The sequence below is a fragment of the Onychomys torridus genome, chromosome 4, assembly GCF_903995425.1.
Source record: "Onychomys torridus chromosome 4, mOncTor1.1, whole genome shotgun sequence".
Taxonomy (NCBI): Eukaryota; Metazoa; Chordata; class Mammalia; order Rodentia; family Cricetidae; genus Onychomys; species Onychomys torridus.
The window spans coordinates 114,595,180-114,611,380 of NC_050446.1; the positions used below are offsets into that span (position 1 = coordinate 114,595,180).

The window sequence follows — 16,201 nt, forward strand, 5'->3', positions numbered from 1 at the left end:
TGTGTCACACACACAGACACAACATATGTAAGTAAATTTTAAACATTTATTTTTATTACTTTTGATAGCATATCTGTGTGTCTGTCTGTATGTACACATTCACACAAGTGTCCAAGGACACCAGAAAAAAGTGTTCCATCCTTTGGAGCTAGAATTACATGTGGTTGTGAGCAACCCAACATCAGTGCTGGGATGTGAACTTGAGTCCTCTTCAAGAGCAAGTGCTTTCTGGTGTTTTTTAAAATTTATTCCAAAAAAAAATAAAATAAAATAAAAATAAGGTGGAGGCGCACACCTTTAATCCCAGCACTCAAGAGGCAGAGGCAGGAGGATCTTTGTGAGTTCGAGGCCAGCCTGGTCTCCAAAGCGAGTTCCAGGAAAGGCGCAAAGCTACACAAAGAAACCCTGTCTCGAAAAACCAAAATAAATAAAGAAATAAAGAAATAAATAATTTTTTTTTAATTTTATGTGTATAAGTGTTTTGCCTGAAAGAATGTCTGTACACTACTTGCATGCAGTGTCCCATAGAGGCCAGAAGAGGGCACTGGATCCCCTTGAACTGGAGTTAAAGACAGTTCCTAACCACTATGTAGGTTCTGGGAATTGAACCTCAGTCCTCTTAAAGAGCAGCCGGTGCTCTTAAACACTGGGCCATCTCTCCAGCCCCTTACTTTTAATTAAAGGGTCAAGCTAGGAATGAGAGTAGGAGAAAGGGGAGCAAGAGGAGGGGGAGAGACAGGAACTTAAAACTCTTGATGACTAGAGTTCATATTAAAATTCTTTAGTATGCCCTTCTTCTTCCACTAGATTCCATAGAGGTCAAAGCTAAGGAAGATTAAGGTTACATGTTTAAGCCTCCCAATCTCCTGTGGATCTAGTGGAAACCTAACACAACTTTTCTCAAGACTGAGAAAAAACTAACCCATAAACAGTGTTACAGGGACCTGGGACAATAGAAACAATGCTAAACAACTAGAGTCCCTAAGGCTCAAAAGCAATTCTCTTTTCATGAGAGAAAGCTAAAAGTTAATAGAGCCTCTATGAGTCTTTGTCAAACCTATCTTCACAATTCTCTAAAACCATGATCTGCAGAGGAAAAGTAATCAAGTATTCGAACACAGAACCGTATAACCCAGTACACTCCTGGGTATGCACACCCAAAGGACTATATATCTTACTACAGAGACACTTGCACACCCATATTCATTGACACGCTATTCACAATAGCTAGGAAATGGAATCAACCTAGATATCAAACATCAACCTAGACATCCAACAACTGGAAATGGATAATGAAAATGTGGCACATGCATACAATGGAATATTACCCAGCTGTAAAGGAAAAATCAAATCAGGAAATTTGCAGGCAAATGGATAGAACTGGAAAAAATTATACTTAGTGAGGCCCAAAAAGGAAAACATTGCATGTTCTCTCTCATACATGGATCTTTGCTTCAAATCGTTTGTTTTTCATGTTTAACCTGGAGAAGTCATTCAGGGAGGAGGGATATCAAAATACAGGTGAAACACCTTTAATCCCAGCACTCAGGAGGCAGAGTCAGGTGGATCTCTCTGAGTTCCAGGCCAGCCTGGTCTACCAAGTGAGATCCAGTTTAGAAAAACTTAAAAAAAAAAAAAAAGAAAGAAAGAAAGAAAGAAAGAAAAGAAAGTTCAGAGGTGGAATACTGAATGCAGAGAGGTTTCAATCAGACAGTGGGGTAAAGAGGATTGAGAAACAAGGAGAAATGAAAAGGACTAACAAAAATGAAGTGTGCATAAAGAAGCTACATGGGAAGCCAGGCAGTGGTGGTGCACACCTTTAATCCCAGCACTCGGAAGGCAGAGCCAGGTGGATCTCTGTGAGTTCCAGGCTAGCCTGGGCTACAGAGTGAGTTCCAGGAAAGGCGCAAAGCTACACAGAGAAACCCTGTCTCAAAAATAAAAAAAATTTAAAAAAAGAAGCAGCAGCAGCAGCAGCAGCAGACTTACATGGTCTTGCAACTCAAGTAAAAAGCTAGTATGAGAAAGCATAACACATGCTATGAAGACCATGAAAGGGTAGTAATAGGAGCTATAGGTTAAGGAGGGATGGGAGCAGTGGGTGAGGGAAAGGAGTGCAGGGGTAGGTATAACCAAAACTAAAAATGTATGAAAAAGCATATGAAACCTCATTATTGATTTTATAAGCTAAACTATATTTCATTTTTTCTTTAAAAAAGAAATTTGGATGGCAGTACCTCACATGGCTGAACAAGTCTGCTCCAAACAGATGGGTTATTAAATATCTGTTTCATGCACTATGAGTTATTTATTGGCAAGGAAGGCCCCAGAAGTATCAAAAATAATACAGGCTACTGCCTTTACTCCTGATTGTCACCATAACTATAGAATAATACCTAATTGTTAGAGACACCTCATACTTCAGTTGTACAACATAAAAATCAATCTTGAACTGATCAGGAAACTCTTTCCCTGCTAGCTAGCTTTCATAATGTTAGAAATAGAAAGTACTAAAGGAAGAGAGACATCAATGGTGTTCTGGACCCTGAACACTACAATACAAATCCACTGAGCATGATGGACCCACTGGTCCATCAGCAGTAACACTGCCCATAGTCATGACCAACCACTCTCTTAATTAGACCTGCGGTCTGCTACACAGGACAGAATTCATGCCAGGCACTAGTCACATTCAAAATCCATGACTAGGGAGGTTATAGGCTCTACAGGAGAACCTATCAATATTGCTTTGCTAAATGGCCATTTTGTTAAACTGCTCTCTCAATATTTATCCACAAATGGGTGCTGTTCTCAATTGTGATCCAAGAATTTCTTACTGAAGAGGGTAGTGGTTACTGTAGACTCATAATTGTCCAAAGTGCTGAAAAAAGTATGAACACTCAGATACTGTGGTGATGTTTTATTTGTGCTGAAATGTGTTATTTTATTTGTTCTTTAATAAATAAAGCTTGCCTGCAGATCAGAGGAAAAGGAACAGCCATTAAAATAAACAAAGAAGTCAGGCAATGATAGCACACACCCTTAATCCTATCACTTGGCAGGCAGGAATCTGTCTGGACCTCTGTGAGTTCAAGGCCACACTGGAAACAGAGTCAAGTGTGGTGGCACACACCTTGAATTCCAATACTAGTTAACCATGCAGGTCTAGAGGTCCGTACAGACAGACAGGAAGTGACAGAGCTGGACAGGAAGAGAAAATGATGTAGCTGGACAAAAAGAACAAATCAGAAAGGTAGCAGATAGCAGAACAGAAAGGCATAAGGACATGAGTAGACAGGAAATAAATAGCTCACATTTGGAAGCTGCAGAGTTGGTGAAGTAAAGTCAGCTATGCCTTTCCCTATTTCCCTGATCTCTCAGGTTTTCACCCCTATCTCTGGCTCTGTATTTCTTATTTAATAAGACCTTTTAGAAATTAAAGAGGGTTGATTATAAACACAATCTCTTTCTAAAAAAGAAAAATAATATAGATATGATAGGATAAAAGGATAGATTAGTGAACCTACTTTTAAACAGCAACAACTGTTTAAAATGTTTTACATTGCTATGGATTTTAATTTATTGATACAAATTTAAAGTTAATTGTGTTATACTGTATGTATATTTCTACTCTTCTTAAGTATTTTGTTTGTGCAATTCATTTGAAATTATAATGTATAACTAAGAAATACAAATTAATAATTAGTCATCTATGATAATCAAACTTGTAGTCATATTAGTTAAGTTTTCTAGGTATACATAGATATATTTCAATTAGATAGGTAATCTTCAAACACTTCAAAGACCTACAGAATATGGCATTTAAAATATTTTAAAAACTTAAGACTTTCTGGACATGTCTGCTCCTGGTAGCACCAATTTACTTCAAAGAGAAAGATGGGCATCGAAGACACTCCATATGGAGTTGATCATCTTCTTGGCAAAAATAGCCATTTGGGTAAGAAACTGTTCTTGTCTGGACTGCTTGACAAAATGTTGTATCAACTGGACATGCAGGACCCATAGGAAGGTGACAACTACAATTTGCAAGGCGAGATGGTCCTTCAGGTTCCTGATTCGCAGAGGAGACTGCCAAACATTCTACAGGACACAGGAAAAAGTGACAAAAAAAAAAAAAAAACTATAGACCTATAGGCTGAAGATGGATGCCCCAACGTTACAGAGGAAATTTGGATGACTGTCCAGGCAGACAGCTGTCTCTGTGATGTCCAGATTTTTTGGAAGATGCTTACAATGTACTTCCTGTTTACTTAGGTAGTATTATCTCCTGGGGCCTTTGATGTAGTTAAAGACTTAGTTATAATTTTCCTTGGTAATGATAAAGATAAATTAGATATGAAACTTTAAACTCACAAATGTAGGATAGAATATTTTCTTTAATTTTGCCAAATACAAATATACTAGATATTGTAACTGTAATTCTTGCTTCATAACTGTTCTATTATATATAATTTTACTATGTTAAAGTTAAAACCTTCCTTTTTGATTAGACAGAAAAGGGGAAGTGCTGTGGAATGTCACTGTGTATGCTGTGAATGTCTGTTGCTCTGATTGGTTGATAAATAAAATGCTGATTGCCCAGTAGCCAGGCAAGAAGTATAGGCAGAATCCTGGGAAGTGGAAGGCAGAGTCAAGAGTCACCAACCAGACACAGAGGAAGCAAGATGACAAGGCAGAACTGAGAAAAGGTACCAAGCCATGTGACTAAACATAAATAAGAATTATGAGTTAATTTAAGTGTAAGAGCCAGTCAGTAATAAGCCTGAGCTAATGGCCAAGCAGTTATAATTAATATAAGCCTCTGTGTGTTTACTTGGGGGACACGAGTGGGAGAGATTTGTCCCAACCACCAGCTGGCTGCCATACAGGAAACCTTCCACCTACAAGATACAAATGGGACATACATATCAACCACTACTCCTAGAACCCTACAAGGCTTCGAGAACATCAAAGAAGGATCAGAAAGAATGTAAGGGCTTGAGGATGGAAGACATGCTGTCCTCATGTGGCTACTGCACACACAAACCATAGCAGCCATAGCTACACAAGATCAAACCAGCTAAAGGAATCCGGCATGGAAGTGGGAGGGGCTCCTGATGGCTGCTGAGGAATTGAGAGTCATTTTTCTTTAGGGTTGCCCAAGCCCCAACAGATGACCCTACACCCTTGCACATGTAAGCAACATTAAGTTATTTTAAAAGAAAACAGAAAGTTGGAAGGGAGATGTGTTGGAGAGGAGCAGAAGAGAGCTGGAGGGAAGGACTGCAGGAAATGTGATCAAGATATATCATATACATATATGAAATTTTCAAAGAATACATGTTTAAAAGTTAACTTAAGAAAATCAAGTAGGCGTAACCATTAGACTATCGGAGATGCTGCCTGTAAGTAGTTCACACCAACAGATGCAGCCCTATGGTATGAAGCATGTGATCCTAGGTCTGCTGTGTCCCAACTCAGGGACCCCAAATTTTCAGCAATATTTGCTAAGGCATGGGATATTACTGCCAAATAAGCTTAGCATGTAAATTCTTCTGAGTAGAATAAAGAAAAGAGCTCTATGGCCCCAAGTGATCTTTAGAATCTGGTTAATACTTGCCCATTTCCCTGTTTGACAAAGGAAACACAGGCTCAGCACTCAGATCACTCCCATGTAATAACACATAGCAAAAACTTTATTGCACTATTATGTTTGCACTGTGTGAGCTATGGTTTCTCTACTGCATGTAACGCTGGCATTCACTATGTAGACAAGTCTCTGCTTTTCAATTTTAAGATTAAAGGTTGGGTCTGGAGAGATGGTTCAGTGGTTAAGAGCATGTACTGCTCTTGCAGAGAATCCCAGCTCAGTTCCTAGCTCCCACACTAGACAGATAACATTGCCTGTACCTCCTGCTCCAGAGAATCTAACACCCTCTTCTGGGCCTCTATGGGCACCTACACTCACATTCATATATTTAAATATAAAAAAAAATTTATCAAAAATTTAAAGGTGGCTACTTTGTTTTAGTTTTTTTCTTTGGTTGGTTGGCTGGTTGGTTGGTTGGTTGGTTGGTTTGGATTGAACTGAATTCTTCAGGTGGCTCCAGTTGGTTGGGAATTCTTTTCGTAGTTCAGGCTGGCATCAGACTTATGGTATTCTTCCTACCACAGACTTCCAAGTGCTGGGTTTAGTATATGACCCCATGCACAGTTGACTTTTTTTTTATTATCAGTATCAGATTAGCCAATGTTGAGAATAGCCAGGTAAAAACAAAACTCTAACATACGAAAATCTGTCAATGTAATACACCATATAAACAAACTGAAATTAAAAAACCACATGATCATCTCATTAGATGCTGAAAAAGCCTTTGACAAAATCCAACACCCCTTCATGATAAAGGTCTTAGAGAGATCAAGAATACAAGGAACATTCCTAAACATTATAAAGGCAATTTACAGCAAGCCAATAGCCATCATCAAATTAAACGGAGAGAAACTCAAAGCGATTCCACTAAAATCAGGAACAAGGCAAGACTCCCCGTATTTATTCAATATAATACTTGAAGTTCTCTGGGAATTTGACATTCACCCCAATCCTGGTCACCTTCCAATCACTCCATTTCCTTCCCTCACCCTGGCAGCATCGCCCCAAAAGAACCCTTCCCCCAAAATCAATTAAAAACAAAACAAAACACACAAAACCCAAGATATCAGAAAATGGAAGAATCTCCATGCCCATGGATAGGTAAGATTAACATAGTAAAAATGGCAATCTTACCAAAAGCAATCTACAGATTCAATGCAATCCCCATCAAAATCCCAACACAATTCTTCACAGCCTTGGAAAGAAAAATAGTCAACTTCATATGGAAAAACAAAAGACTCGGGATAGCTAAAAGAATCCTGTATAATAAAGCAACCTCTGAAGGCATCACCATCCCCGACCCCAAGCTCTACTATAAAGCTATAGTAATAAAAACAGCTTGGTACTGGTATAAAAACCGACATACAGACCAATGGAATAGAATTGAAGACCCTGGCATTAATCCACACACATATGAACACCTGATTTTTGACAAAGAAGCCAAAGCTATACAATGGAAAAAAGAAAGTATCTTCAACAAATGGTACTGGCATAACTGGATGTCAAATATATAAAAGATTACAAATAGATCCATATCTGTCACCATGCACAAAAATCAAGTCCAAGTGGATCAAAGACCTCAACATAAATCCAGTTACACTCAACTTAATAGAAGAGAAAGTAGGAAGTACACTTGAATGCATTGGCACAGTAGATCACGTCCTAAATATAACACCAGCAGCACAGACAGTGAGCACAACAATTAATAAATGGGACCTCTTGAAACTGAGAAGCTTTTTAGAGCAAAAGACAAGGTCAATATGACAAAAGACAGCCTACAGAATGGGAAAAGACCTTCACCAACCCCTTATCTGACAGAGGACTGATCTCCAAAGTATATAAAAAACTCAAGAAACAATAGTTTTTCTCCCATCAATCAGTTCATTTCATAAAGGATCACTGAATCTGCAGAGGGCAAAAAGAAATTAAAACATTCTTACAAGGCTGAACTATGGGCTGTCAAGATGGCTCTGTAGGCAAGGATGCTTGCCACCATGACTGAATTCAATCCCCATAACCCACATAGTGAAGAAAACTGATACCCATAACTGACCTCCACAAATATGCTATGGTGCTTATGCCCAGACACAAGGACACAGACATACACACATAGACATACAGACAGACAGATGGATAGATGGATGGATGGATGGATGAATGGATGGATGGATGGATGGATGAATGGATGGATGGATGGATGGATGGATGGATGGATGGATGGATGGATAGATGGATGGATGAGGGGAAAAAGCTGATCTATATAATTTTGTAATTATACTTTAAGATGACCACTGTCTAAAATGGGGCCAGAAAGAATTTTTCAGTGGCATTATCTATATTTATATCCTATAAAACATAAACCAGAACTTTAAAACTTACTTTGGTTTCAAGCCAAGCATAGTGGTACACAACTTTAATCCCAGCACTTGGGAGGCAGAAGCAGGTGGATCTCTGTGAGTTTGAGACCAGCTTGGTCTATATATTTGTAGTGGATAGCCATCCCAGCATTGGCCTGGAAGTTCCAACCCCCATTGAGGCTTCGGTAATGATCACGCCCACAAGTCGGGGCAGAGGAGGGAGCAGAAGACCGAGGATCAAGAAGAGGTCACTCTCTTGGTTCCGGGACACTGGACGCAGGAGGTAGACCGAGCAGAGTTCTCCAGAGAACACCGCCGGACTGCGTTATACCTCTGCCAGACCCTGCAACCTACCCCTTCATTTTTAAGTTACTGCACAAAATAAACCTCCCTTTTAACTACGTGGAGTGGCCTTAATAATTTCACCAATATATATTAAGTTCTAGGACAGTCAGAACTACATAATGAGATCCTGTCTCTAAATAAATAAATAAGCAAATAAATATTTAAAATTTACTTTGGTTTTAACACTACTGATCTAAACACATGTACTATATACGGTAAAGATAAATAAGAGAGAAGGGAAATAAGGAAGACATAGGAAGACATATCATTGTAAGACCTTCTAACCTGGAGTATAGAATCACTCTATTAACATCTAACGGGTTCGTGGGTTCCAATCTCTCTTTGGCAGATACAAAATGCAGTCTTCAGTGTTTTTTCAAAGCAAGAAACAAAACATTCTTTTCAGCTTCCATTTCAACTCACCCACAATGTCTCACCTGCATGCACCAGCACAAAGCCTCCTCGTTTCTCCTCACAGGGCTGCCTTGTTTCTGATTCCTTGACTGTTACTTTAACAGCAGATGCCTGAGGTGATCTGGAAGGCAGTCCTTCTCCAGAACTCATCCCCTTCTCCATGGTCATTCTCCAAGATTATCATCTTCTATCAGGAAAAGAGCATCCTTCCATGCAAAAGCAACTTCACAGGAGGAGTTACCCTAGAGAAAAATAGGAAGTGATTATCTCTATTTCTTTCTACCAACACGAACATTACTTGCAAAAAGTCATGCACATTTAAAATAGGTATATTTTAAATAGTTGAACTGGATAATAATAATAATAGAACATGAGTTTACAATTTAAATCCCTGTCCAGTGACAGTACTTGCCTGAACACATATAAACTAAAGAACTTACTATAAAAAGAGCTCAGCAGGACAGAGAACAGTGGCTTCCAGACTGTGCCTTGGCCGAGGTGACTCCATTTTACAAGCCAAATTTTAGTCCATTTTGAGTACATATGCAGAAGCAATTGACTCTGCTCCTCATTGTACACACTGTGCAGATAATGCTACCTGTCCAGCACCATGTAGGGGTGGCACAGACTGATAGCCAACTTTTTATTTAAAGTAAAAAGGCACTTCTATAAACAGATTAGACTAGGAACATATGAGTACGTGGGGATATTAAATCTTACCAGACAAAGAGAAGCCAAAATTTTACCAAAGACATCAGTCTGAGGAAGGGTGTTATACCTTTATCTGGGCACCCTAACACTATGATCAATGGCCTCCACCAACCTGTCATCTCACCACCCAGTGGCAAAGAAATCTGGACTGTCTCTGAGGATTAAGCTCAGATAAGTCCCTACTGATGAAATGACGCACTCAAATTATCATCTGCCAATCTGCCCAGTTCTAGGCCCACACCTCACCTCTATTGACTCCATGGTTCCACATCTTACCTCTGCAGCTCAACTCAACCCTGAGGCCTGGGATCAACTCTGACCCTGCATCCCTGCTACATTTGGCTCCTACAGCTCTCCATCAGCATCAGCTCTCTACCTGAGCCTCCAGGAAAGCCTCTTTGCACTGCTTGAACTCCCTGTACCTTCTTTACCACATTCTGTAACCTACACTAACATATATAATTACTGCATAATATGTAGTGTGTGATGAGTAATTAAGATTGGGATAAAAAAAACTGTGTTTGCAATAGCTAACTATCAAGGCAAATTTGACTACTTTACAAATTAGAGGCAACAAAAGCTTGCGAACTTGTTATTCAATTATTTTTTCTTTCTTTCTTATATTTTTTTGTTTGTTTTTGAGATAAGGCATCATGTATCCCCTGCAGGCCTTGAACACATGTTAACAACAATGGCCTTGAATTTCTGATCCTCCTGACTCTACTTATTACTGCATAATATGTAGTGTGTGATGAGTAATTAAGATTGGGATAAAAAAAAACTGTGTTTGCAATAGCTAACTATCAAGGCAAATTTGACTACTTTACAAATTAGAGGCAACAAAAGCTTGTGAACTTGTTATTCAATTATTTTTTCTTTCTTTCTTATATTTTTTGTTTGTTTTTGAGATAAGGCATCGTGTATCCCCTGCAGGCCTTGAACACATGTTAACAACAATGGCCTTGAATTTCTGATCCTCCTGACTCTACCTCCAGAATCCTGAGATTATAAGCATGTGCCACCACACCCAGTGTTATGCAGTCCTTGAAATCTAACCCAGAGTTTATAGCCTGGTAGGCAAACAAACACTCTAACAACCAAGCAATATTCCAGTGTACTCCCCAATAAATTCTAACATTGTAGAAAGATACAAATGTTCTGTGTATGAGTATAACATACTCATAAAATCAGTATTAAGAACCTTAGAATGTATAATATTGAATACAATATCATTGTACAGTAGAATGTACATACAATCAACATTCTAAAACTGATTAGGGCATTGAAGGTTTCACAGTCTGAATATAGTAAACGCCAATAAATCATATATATATTTTTTTGTTTGTTTGTTTGTTTGTTTTCGGTTTTTCGAGACAGGGTTTCTCTGTGTAGCTTTGCGCCTTTCCTGGAACTCACTTGGTAGCCCAGACTGGCCTCAAACTCACAAAGATTCTCCTGCCTCTGCCTCCCAGGTGCTGGGATTAAAGGCATGAGACACCATCGTCTGGCTAAATCATACACTTTGAGTGAACACATAAATTATATCTTACCAAGCTGTCTAAAAACATAAGCTCTTGCTTCCCATAAACTGTACTTTTCTGATTTACCCAGAAATCAGAAATTATCTCTTAGTCTCCTACTACCACTCTGGTTCTCTAACCTCCTGCTCTTCATGGCAAGCTCACCAACCTGCATCCCACTTCATAGGCCCTCTGGGCCTACTTTCAACATCTCCAGAACTGTGCTTACTACCAACCTTTCAAAACAATCCTCTCAGCAAAACACGGGATTTCCTAGCTTTTTTATGCTCTGACTTGAAATAAAATTGTGGCTAGAGCCACAGTTTTTCTCTCCTTGAAGCTCCTTCATCTTGGTGTTCCTCGCTAATCTACCAAAATGAGCTCAATTTTTTCCCCTGAAGTCTAAGTCATCTCCACAGCATTTTTCATAATTGCAAAATCCTTCTAACTCACCTTACAGTCATTTCTGACAGCATCAAAATCCCGTAGGTTTCTTCTTCAAGCATTTAACTTCTCTTTCCTCTACCATTGTTTACCCTAAATACCTCTTAACATAAATATTGCACAGCATTTGGACTTTTTTCCACAAACATAAGTTATCATAGAGCAACCATCTGCAAAAGTCTGCCAAAATAAACTTCATAAAGGACAATACTGAACAACACAAATGCCATGCCAAAAATCAGGAATAGATAATATGTAAGAGGAAATAAAAGCTGAATTGGATAATATTAAGGAATATTCATAAAAGAACAAAAAAAGTTTCTAACAAAACTGTATTGGTACCTTAAGCTGAATGTAACTGTTTTGAAAAGTCTATAAGTATGAAAAGCCTGCAAATATGCAATACTGTAGATACCATTTCTCCAGAAATTGCACATATGTACTAGTCTATAAAGACACAAGTTAACAGTATCGTAGATATACCTCAAAAGAGAACTGAGAAATTCTGTTTTCTCTAATACCCTTCATATTTGAACTTGTTTTACTCAGTACTAGCCACTGAAAAGAGACTATTTGACCTTTCTAAGACCAAGATAAATGCTAATTCACTAATCATCAAGACCAGAATGGATTCTCAAAATACAACATTTTTTTTTTCTTCAGGGACTTTCTAGGCACTAATTTAAGGTTTAAATCTTGACATTCAATCTCTCAAAAAAATATGTAAGATATACATTTATATACATCACATATTTTTTAATTAAGCAATTTAGAAAAGTATCATGTGTCCTGTTTTATCTTTCCAAAGTAATATAGGAGGAAGACAGTCAAGAAATCATCTATCTGATAATAAAATATTTCTTTACAGAAAAAATCTAGCCCTTAAGATATTGCAACTGATAATAAAGAGCCACGTTAGCTGGCCATCATGACACATGACTGGAATCCTAGCTCTTAAGAGAGTTTGATAGGAGGCTCACTGCAAGCTTCAGACCAGCCTAGTCTACATAATGGGTGGCAGGCCAATCGGGGAGAAGCTCTCATTTTAAAAAACAAACACAGTATTTTGTGCTTTTAGTATCATATTGAGATTGCAATGCTTCATTAAATGAGTTCCAGAACAAACTTAAATTCATCTTTGAGCCAGTAATTCTACTTCTGAGCACACCTTCTACCTAAATTTTAAACAGTCTTTCTTAGATTGGTTTGTATTATTGATGATCATCTGTTTTGTTTTGTGAGACAGGGTCTCATGTGGCCCAGGCTGACCTCAAACTCCTGATCCTCCTCCCTCCACTTCCCAAGTTCTAGGATTTCCAGCATGTGCCACTACTCCTGATTAGCTTTACAGAGTTTATACTATGCTTAATATAGAATAATATAGAATGTTACAAACATGTGCGACCTAAGAGTTCAACAGAGAGGACTAGTTATAACTAGCATTATTTGTGGCCAATTGATTTTCAAGATGGATACCTAAGTCAGTTAGTGGGGAAAGGAAAGTCACCAAAGGTGATGAAAATTAGATTGCCAAAAGGCACCAAAGGTGATGAAAATTAGATTGCCAAAAGGCAAAAAGTAGAGCTGTGCTCTTCTCTGCTACTATAAACCAAAATTAAGTACATCAAAAACAAGAGTCAAAACTATAAAACCTTTAGAGTTACCAGAAGTTATACAGGGGTAAATATTTCTGCTCTAGATTTAGCAATGTTTTTGGTTGTGGTAGTGGTTTTTGTTTCTTTAGTTTTTAGAAATAGGGTCTCTCTATCTGAGACAGGGTCATTCTATTATGTAGTTCTGGCCTCTGTTAATAACAGGCACACATGTGGTACATGGACATTAAAAAACAAAATGGCCAATCAAATATTAGACATTTCTCCAAAATTATATAATGATCAATTAGTACGTGGAAAGATCCTTAAGATTATTAACCATAAAAAGCAAAACAATAAGGAGATACTATTTCACTAGTACTACTAGGATGCAAATAATCAAAACAACAGGTGTTTGCCAGGATTTAACAGAAGCAGGCCTTCATACTCTATGGGATTCAATATGCTGTAACCACTTTAGAAAGTAGCTGCTCTACTCAGTTCTCAAAACACATGACCCAGAAGTTCTAGTCCTAGGTACATACAAAAGGAAAAAAAAGGGGGGGTTGGGGATTTAGCTCAGTGGTAGAGCACTTGCCTAGCAAGCGCAAGGCCCTGGGTTCAATCCTCAGCTCAAAAAAAGAAGAAGATGATGAAGGAAAGAAAAACTAAAAATATCCACACAAAAAGTCATAGAGGATGTGTAGAATTATTCCAAATAGCCCAAAATACAAAACAATACAACCACATATCTATAAAAAGAAATAGGTGAGTTATATAGGTCAGTGGTAGAATTCTTACCTAGCATGTGAGTTCTGTCCCCAGAATGACAGGGGAAAATAAATAAAAATTAATAATGAGCCAGGCGGTGATGGCACACACCTTTAATCCCAGCACTCGGGAGGCAGAGTCAGGCGGATCTCTGAGTTCGAGGCCAACCTGGGCTACAGAGCGAGATCCAGGAAAAGGTGCAAGGCTACGTAGAGAAACCCTGTCTCGGAGAAAAAAAAAAAAAAAGAATAATGTATTTTTACACAGTCATGAACAAACCCTGAAACATTACGCTTGCTAACTGAAAGAGGCTAGACACAAAAGGACACCTGTTACATGCTTCCATTTACTTGAAATGTACATGATGCATACTGAACCATGGATCAGAATTTGGGGGTGGGATGGGCAGCTGGCGGAGGGTTAACTCTAATGGGCATGAGATTTTTGGTGAAGGTGATAAACATGTTCTGGGACTAGACAGCAATGCTATAAAACTTTTGAACACTTAAAACACACGCACACACAGGCTTACAATTTAAAAGGATGGATTTTGTACTGAGTTGATTACACCTAAAAAAGAAAAAACACAACCAGGGCTGGAAAGATGGCTTAGCAGTAAAGAGCACTTGCTTCTCTTGCAGGAGACCTGAGTTGTTCCTAGCACCACACACTGGCTTTTAACTATCCATGATTCCAGTCCCAGGAAATAGGATGCCCTCTTCTGGCCTCCACGGACATGCACATGGTGCAGACCGACATTATGATGCAAGCACTCATACACATAAAATAAAATATTTAAAAAAAAAAAACTAAAGACAAAGCATAATCAATCTATCCATGCAATGAATGCAACATACACAAACTGCAATTTTTACTTTGAACTGTACTGTACACACACATTTGCAGGTGATAGCTTAAAACACCTAAGAAAGTTCGATCCTCAGCTAAAAAAAAAAAAAAAAAAAAACCCTAAGAAATTATAAATCCTTAGTTGAGGCAACTATGTTAATCTCCAACTACTTCTGCATTTCCCAAACGTTTTCTAATAACCACTGCTTCCTGGAGGAAAAAAAAAAAGTTTATTTACAACAAACAAAAAGGGAAATTATTAAATGCCCGTGTGTAACTTAAACTTCCTTAGCTTATTTTTCAAAGATCTTAGTCCAATGGCCCCCCAATAAACCTTTCTTTCCTCTCCCAGCAGAATTACGCTGAACTCGGAATCACTATGTCCTCTACTTCAAAACACCTCCAGCTACTGCTTTTCGCCTGCCTCTCCAGCTGCTTCCTCTACTCGGCCCTAGCCTCCGCTGCCTCTGCACTGGATGCTGATGTCCCTCGGGACTCAAACCAGGCCTCTAACACACTCCGGGAAGCTCTGGCCCCACTGCGACAGCAGCATGTGGCACATCCCAGACCCTGGCGGTCCCGGAGGCTGTGAGCGAGCGCCCTGCAGCCTGTGACTGCACAGCGTGCGGAGCGCTATGAGAACTCCGCAGCCAAGGAAACTGGCGGGGCCCACGCGTGACCGTGACTCGGGGCCTGGCGCTCCGAGGGCCCCTGCCCCAGGACAGGCACGTGGCGCCGAGAGCGCCGTCCCGCGCGGTAGGGAGAGGACGCCGCGCGGGCCTGCGGGGCCACACGGAGACCGAGGCTCGGCGGCGGCGACGCGGACAGCGTGAGAACGAGGGACACTCACCCGCGTCAGCGCAGAGCACTCCTTGCGCCGGAAGTAGTCGCTCGCCCGTTGCCAGGGTGAGGAAGCGGGAGTGGCATGAAGCCTTTCCATTGGCTGAGGGTGCGCACGTGGCCGGAAGCAGCCGCCCTGTGTGGGTGTGTCCCTGCCAGCTAGTCTGTTACCGGTTCTTTGGCTTCAGAGCAGAGACACACAGGTCTGTCTCCGGCTTCTGATATTTGGAGGATTTCTTTTATTTATTTATTTATTTGTATATTTCGGTTTGCTTGTTGTCGCAGCTATGCGGTCAGCGTTACCCACCTCGCCTTCACTGTGCCCTGTAACTTGCTCGCGGGAAGTGTCTGCCTCTTACGCACGTGGTTAGCTAACTAAGGCAGTTGCACGAAATGAAAATAGTGGCCATCATTGATTACCGGGTTGCTGTAGAGCCCTTCTCCCGTCATTCTTGCAACCTGACTCCTATGGAAAACTAGGATTCTACATAGATTCTATCTAGGGGTTGCCTGCTTGGAGAAGCTGATATTGGAAGAAATAGAACAGTGCGGGTTAAGTATCATTTATCTGAAATAGTTAGGATGAAAAACGTTTGGGATTTTTTTTTTTTTAAGTTTTTTCAAATTTGAAGTACTTGCTTACACATAAGACATCCTGAGGATAGGACCCCAGTTGGAAAAAGAAATACTCAATTGTATTTCACACAG

General features: G+C 39.6%; 1 protein-coding gene across 2 annotated transcripts in view; it reads right to left on the reverse strand.

The window, feature by feature from the left end:
- Positions 1–15,545, reverse strand: part of Tasp1 (taspase 1) — a 270,718-nt gene extending 255,173 nt beyond the window's left edge. The window contains exons 1-2 of one of the 2 annotated variants that reach the window (XM_036185439.1): positions 15,504–15,545; positions 8,790–9,008 (exon numbers count right to left, since the gene is read on the reverse strand). Coding sequence is in view for 1 of the 2 variants with exons in the window: in XM_036185442.1 (XP_036041335.1) it covers positions 8,790–8,934 (145 nt within the window). In the remaining variant the exon portion in view is untranslated. Of the gene's footprint in view, positions 1–8,789; positions 9,009–11,450; positions 12,712–15,503 lie in introns of those variants that run through there. The other variant, XM_036185442.1, reaches the window with a different exon arrangement.
- Between the last annotated feature and the right edge of the window lie 656 nt (positions 15,546–16,201).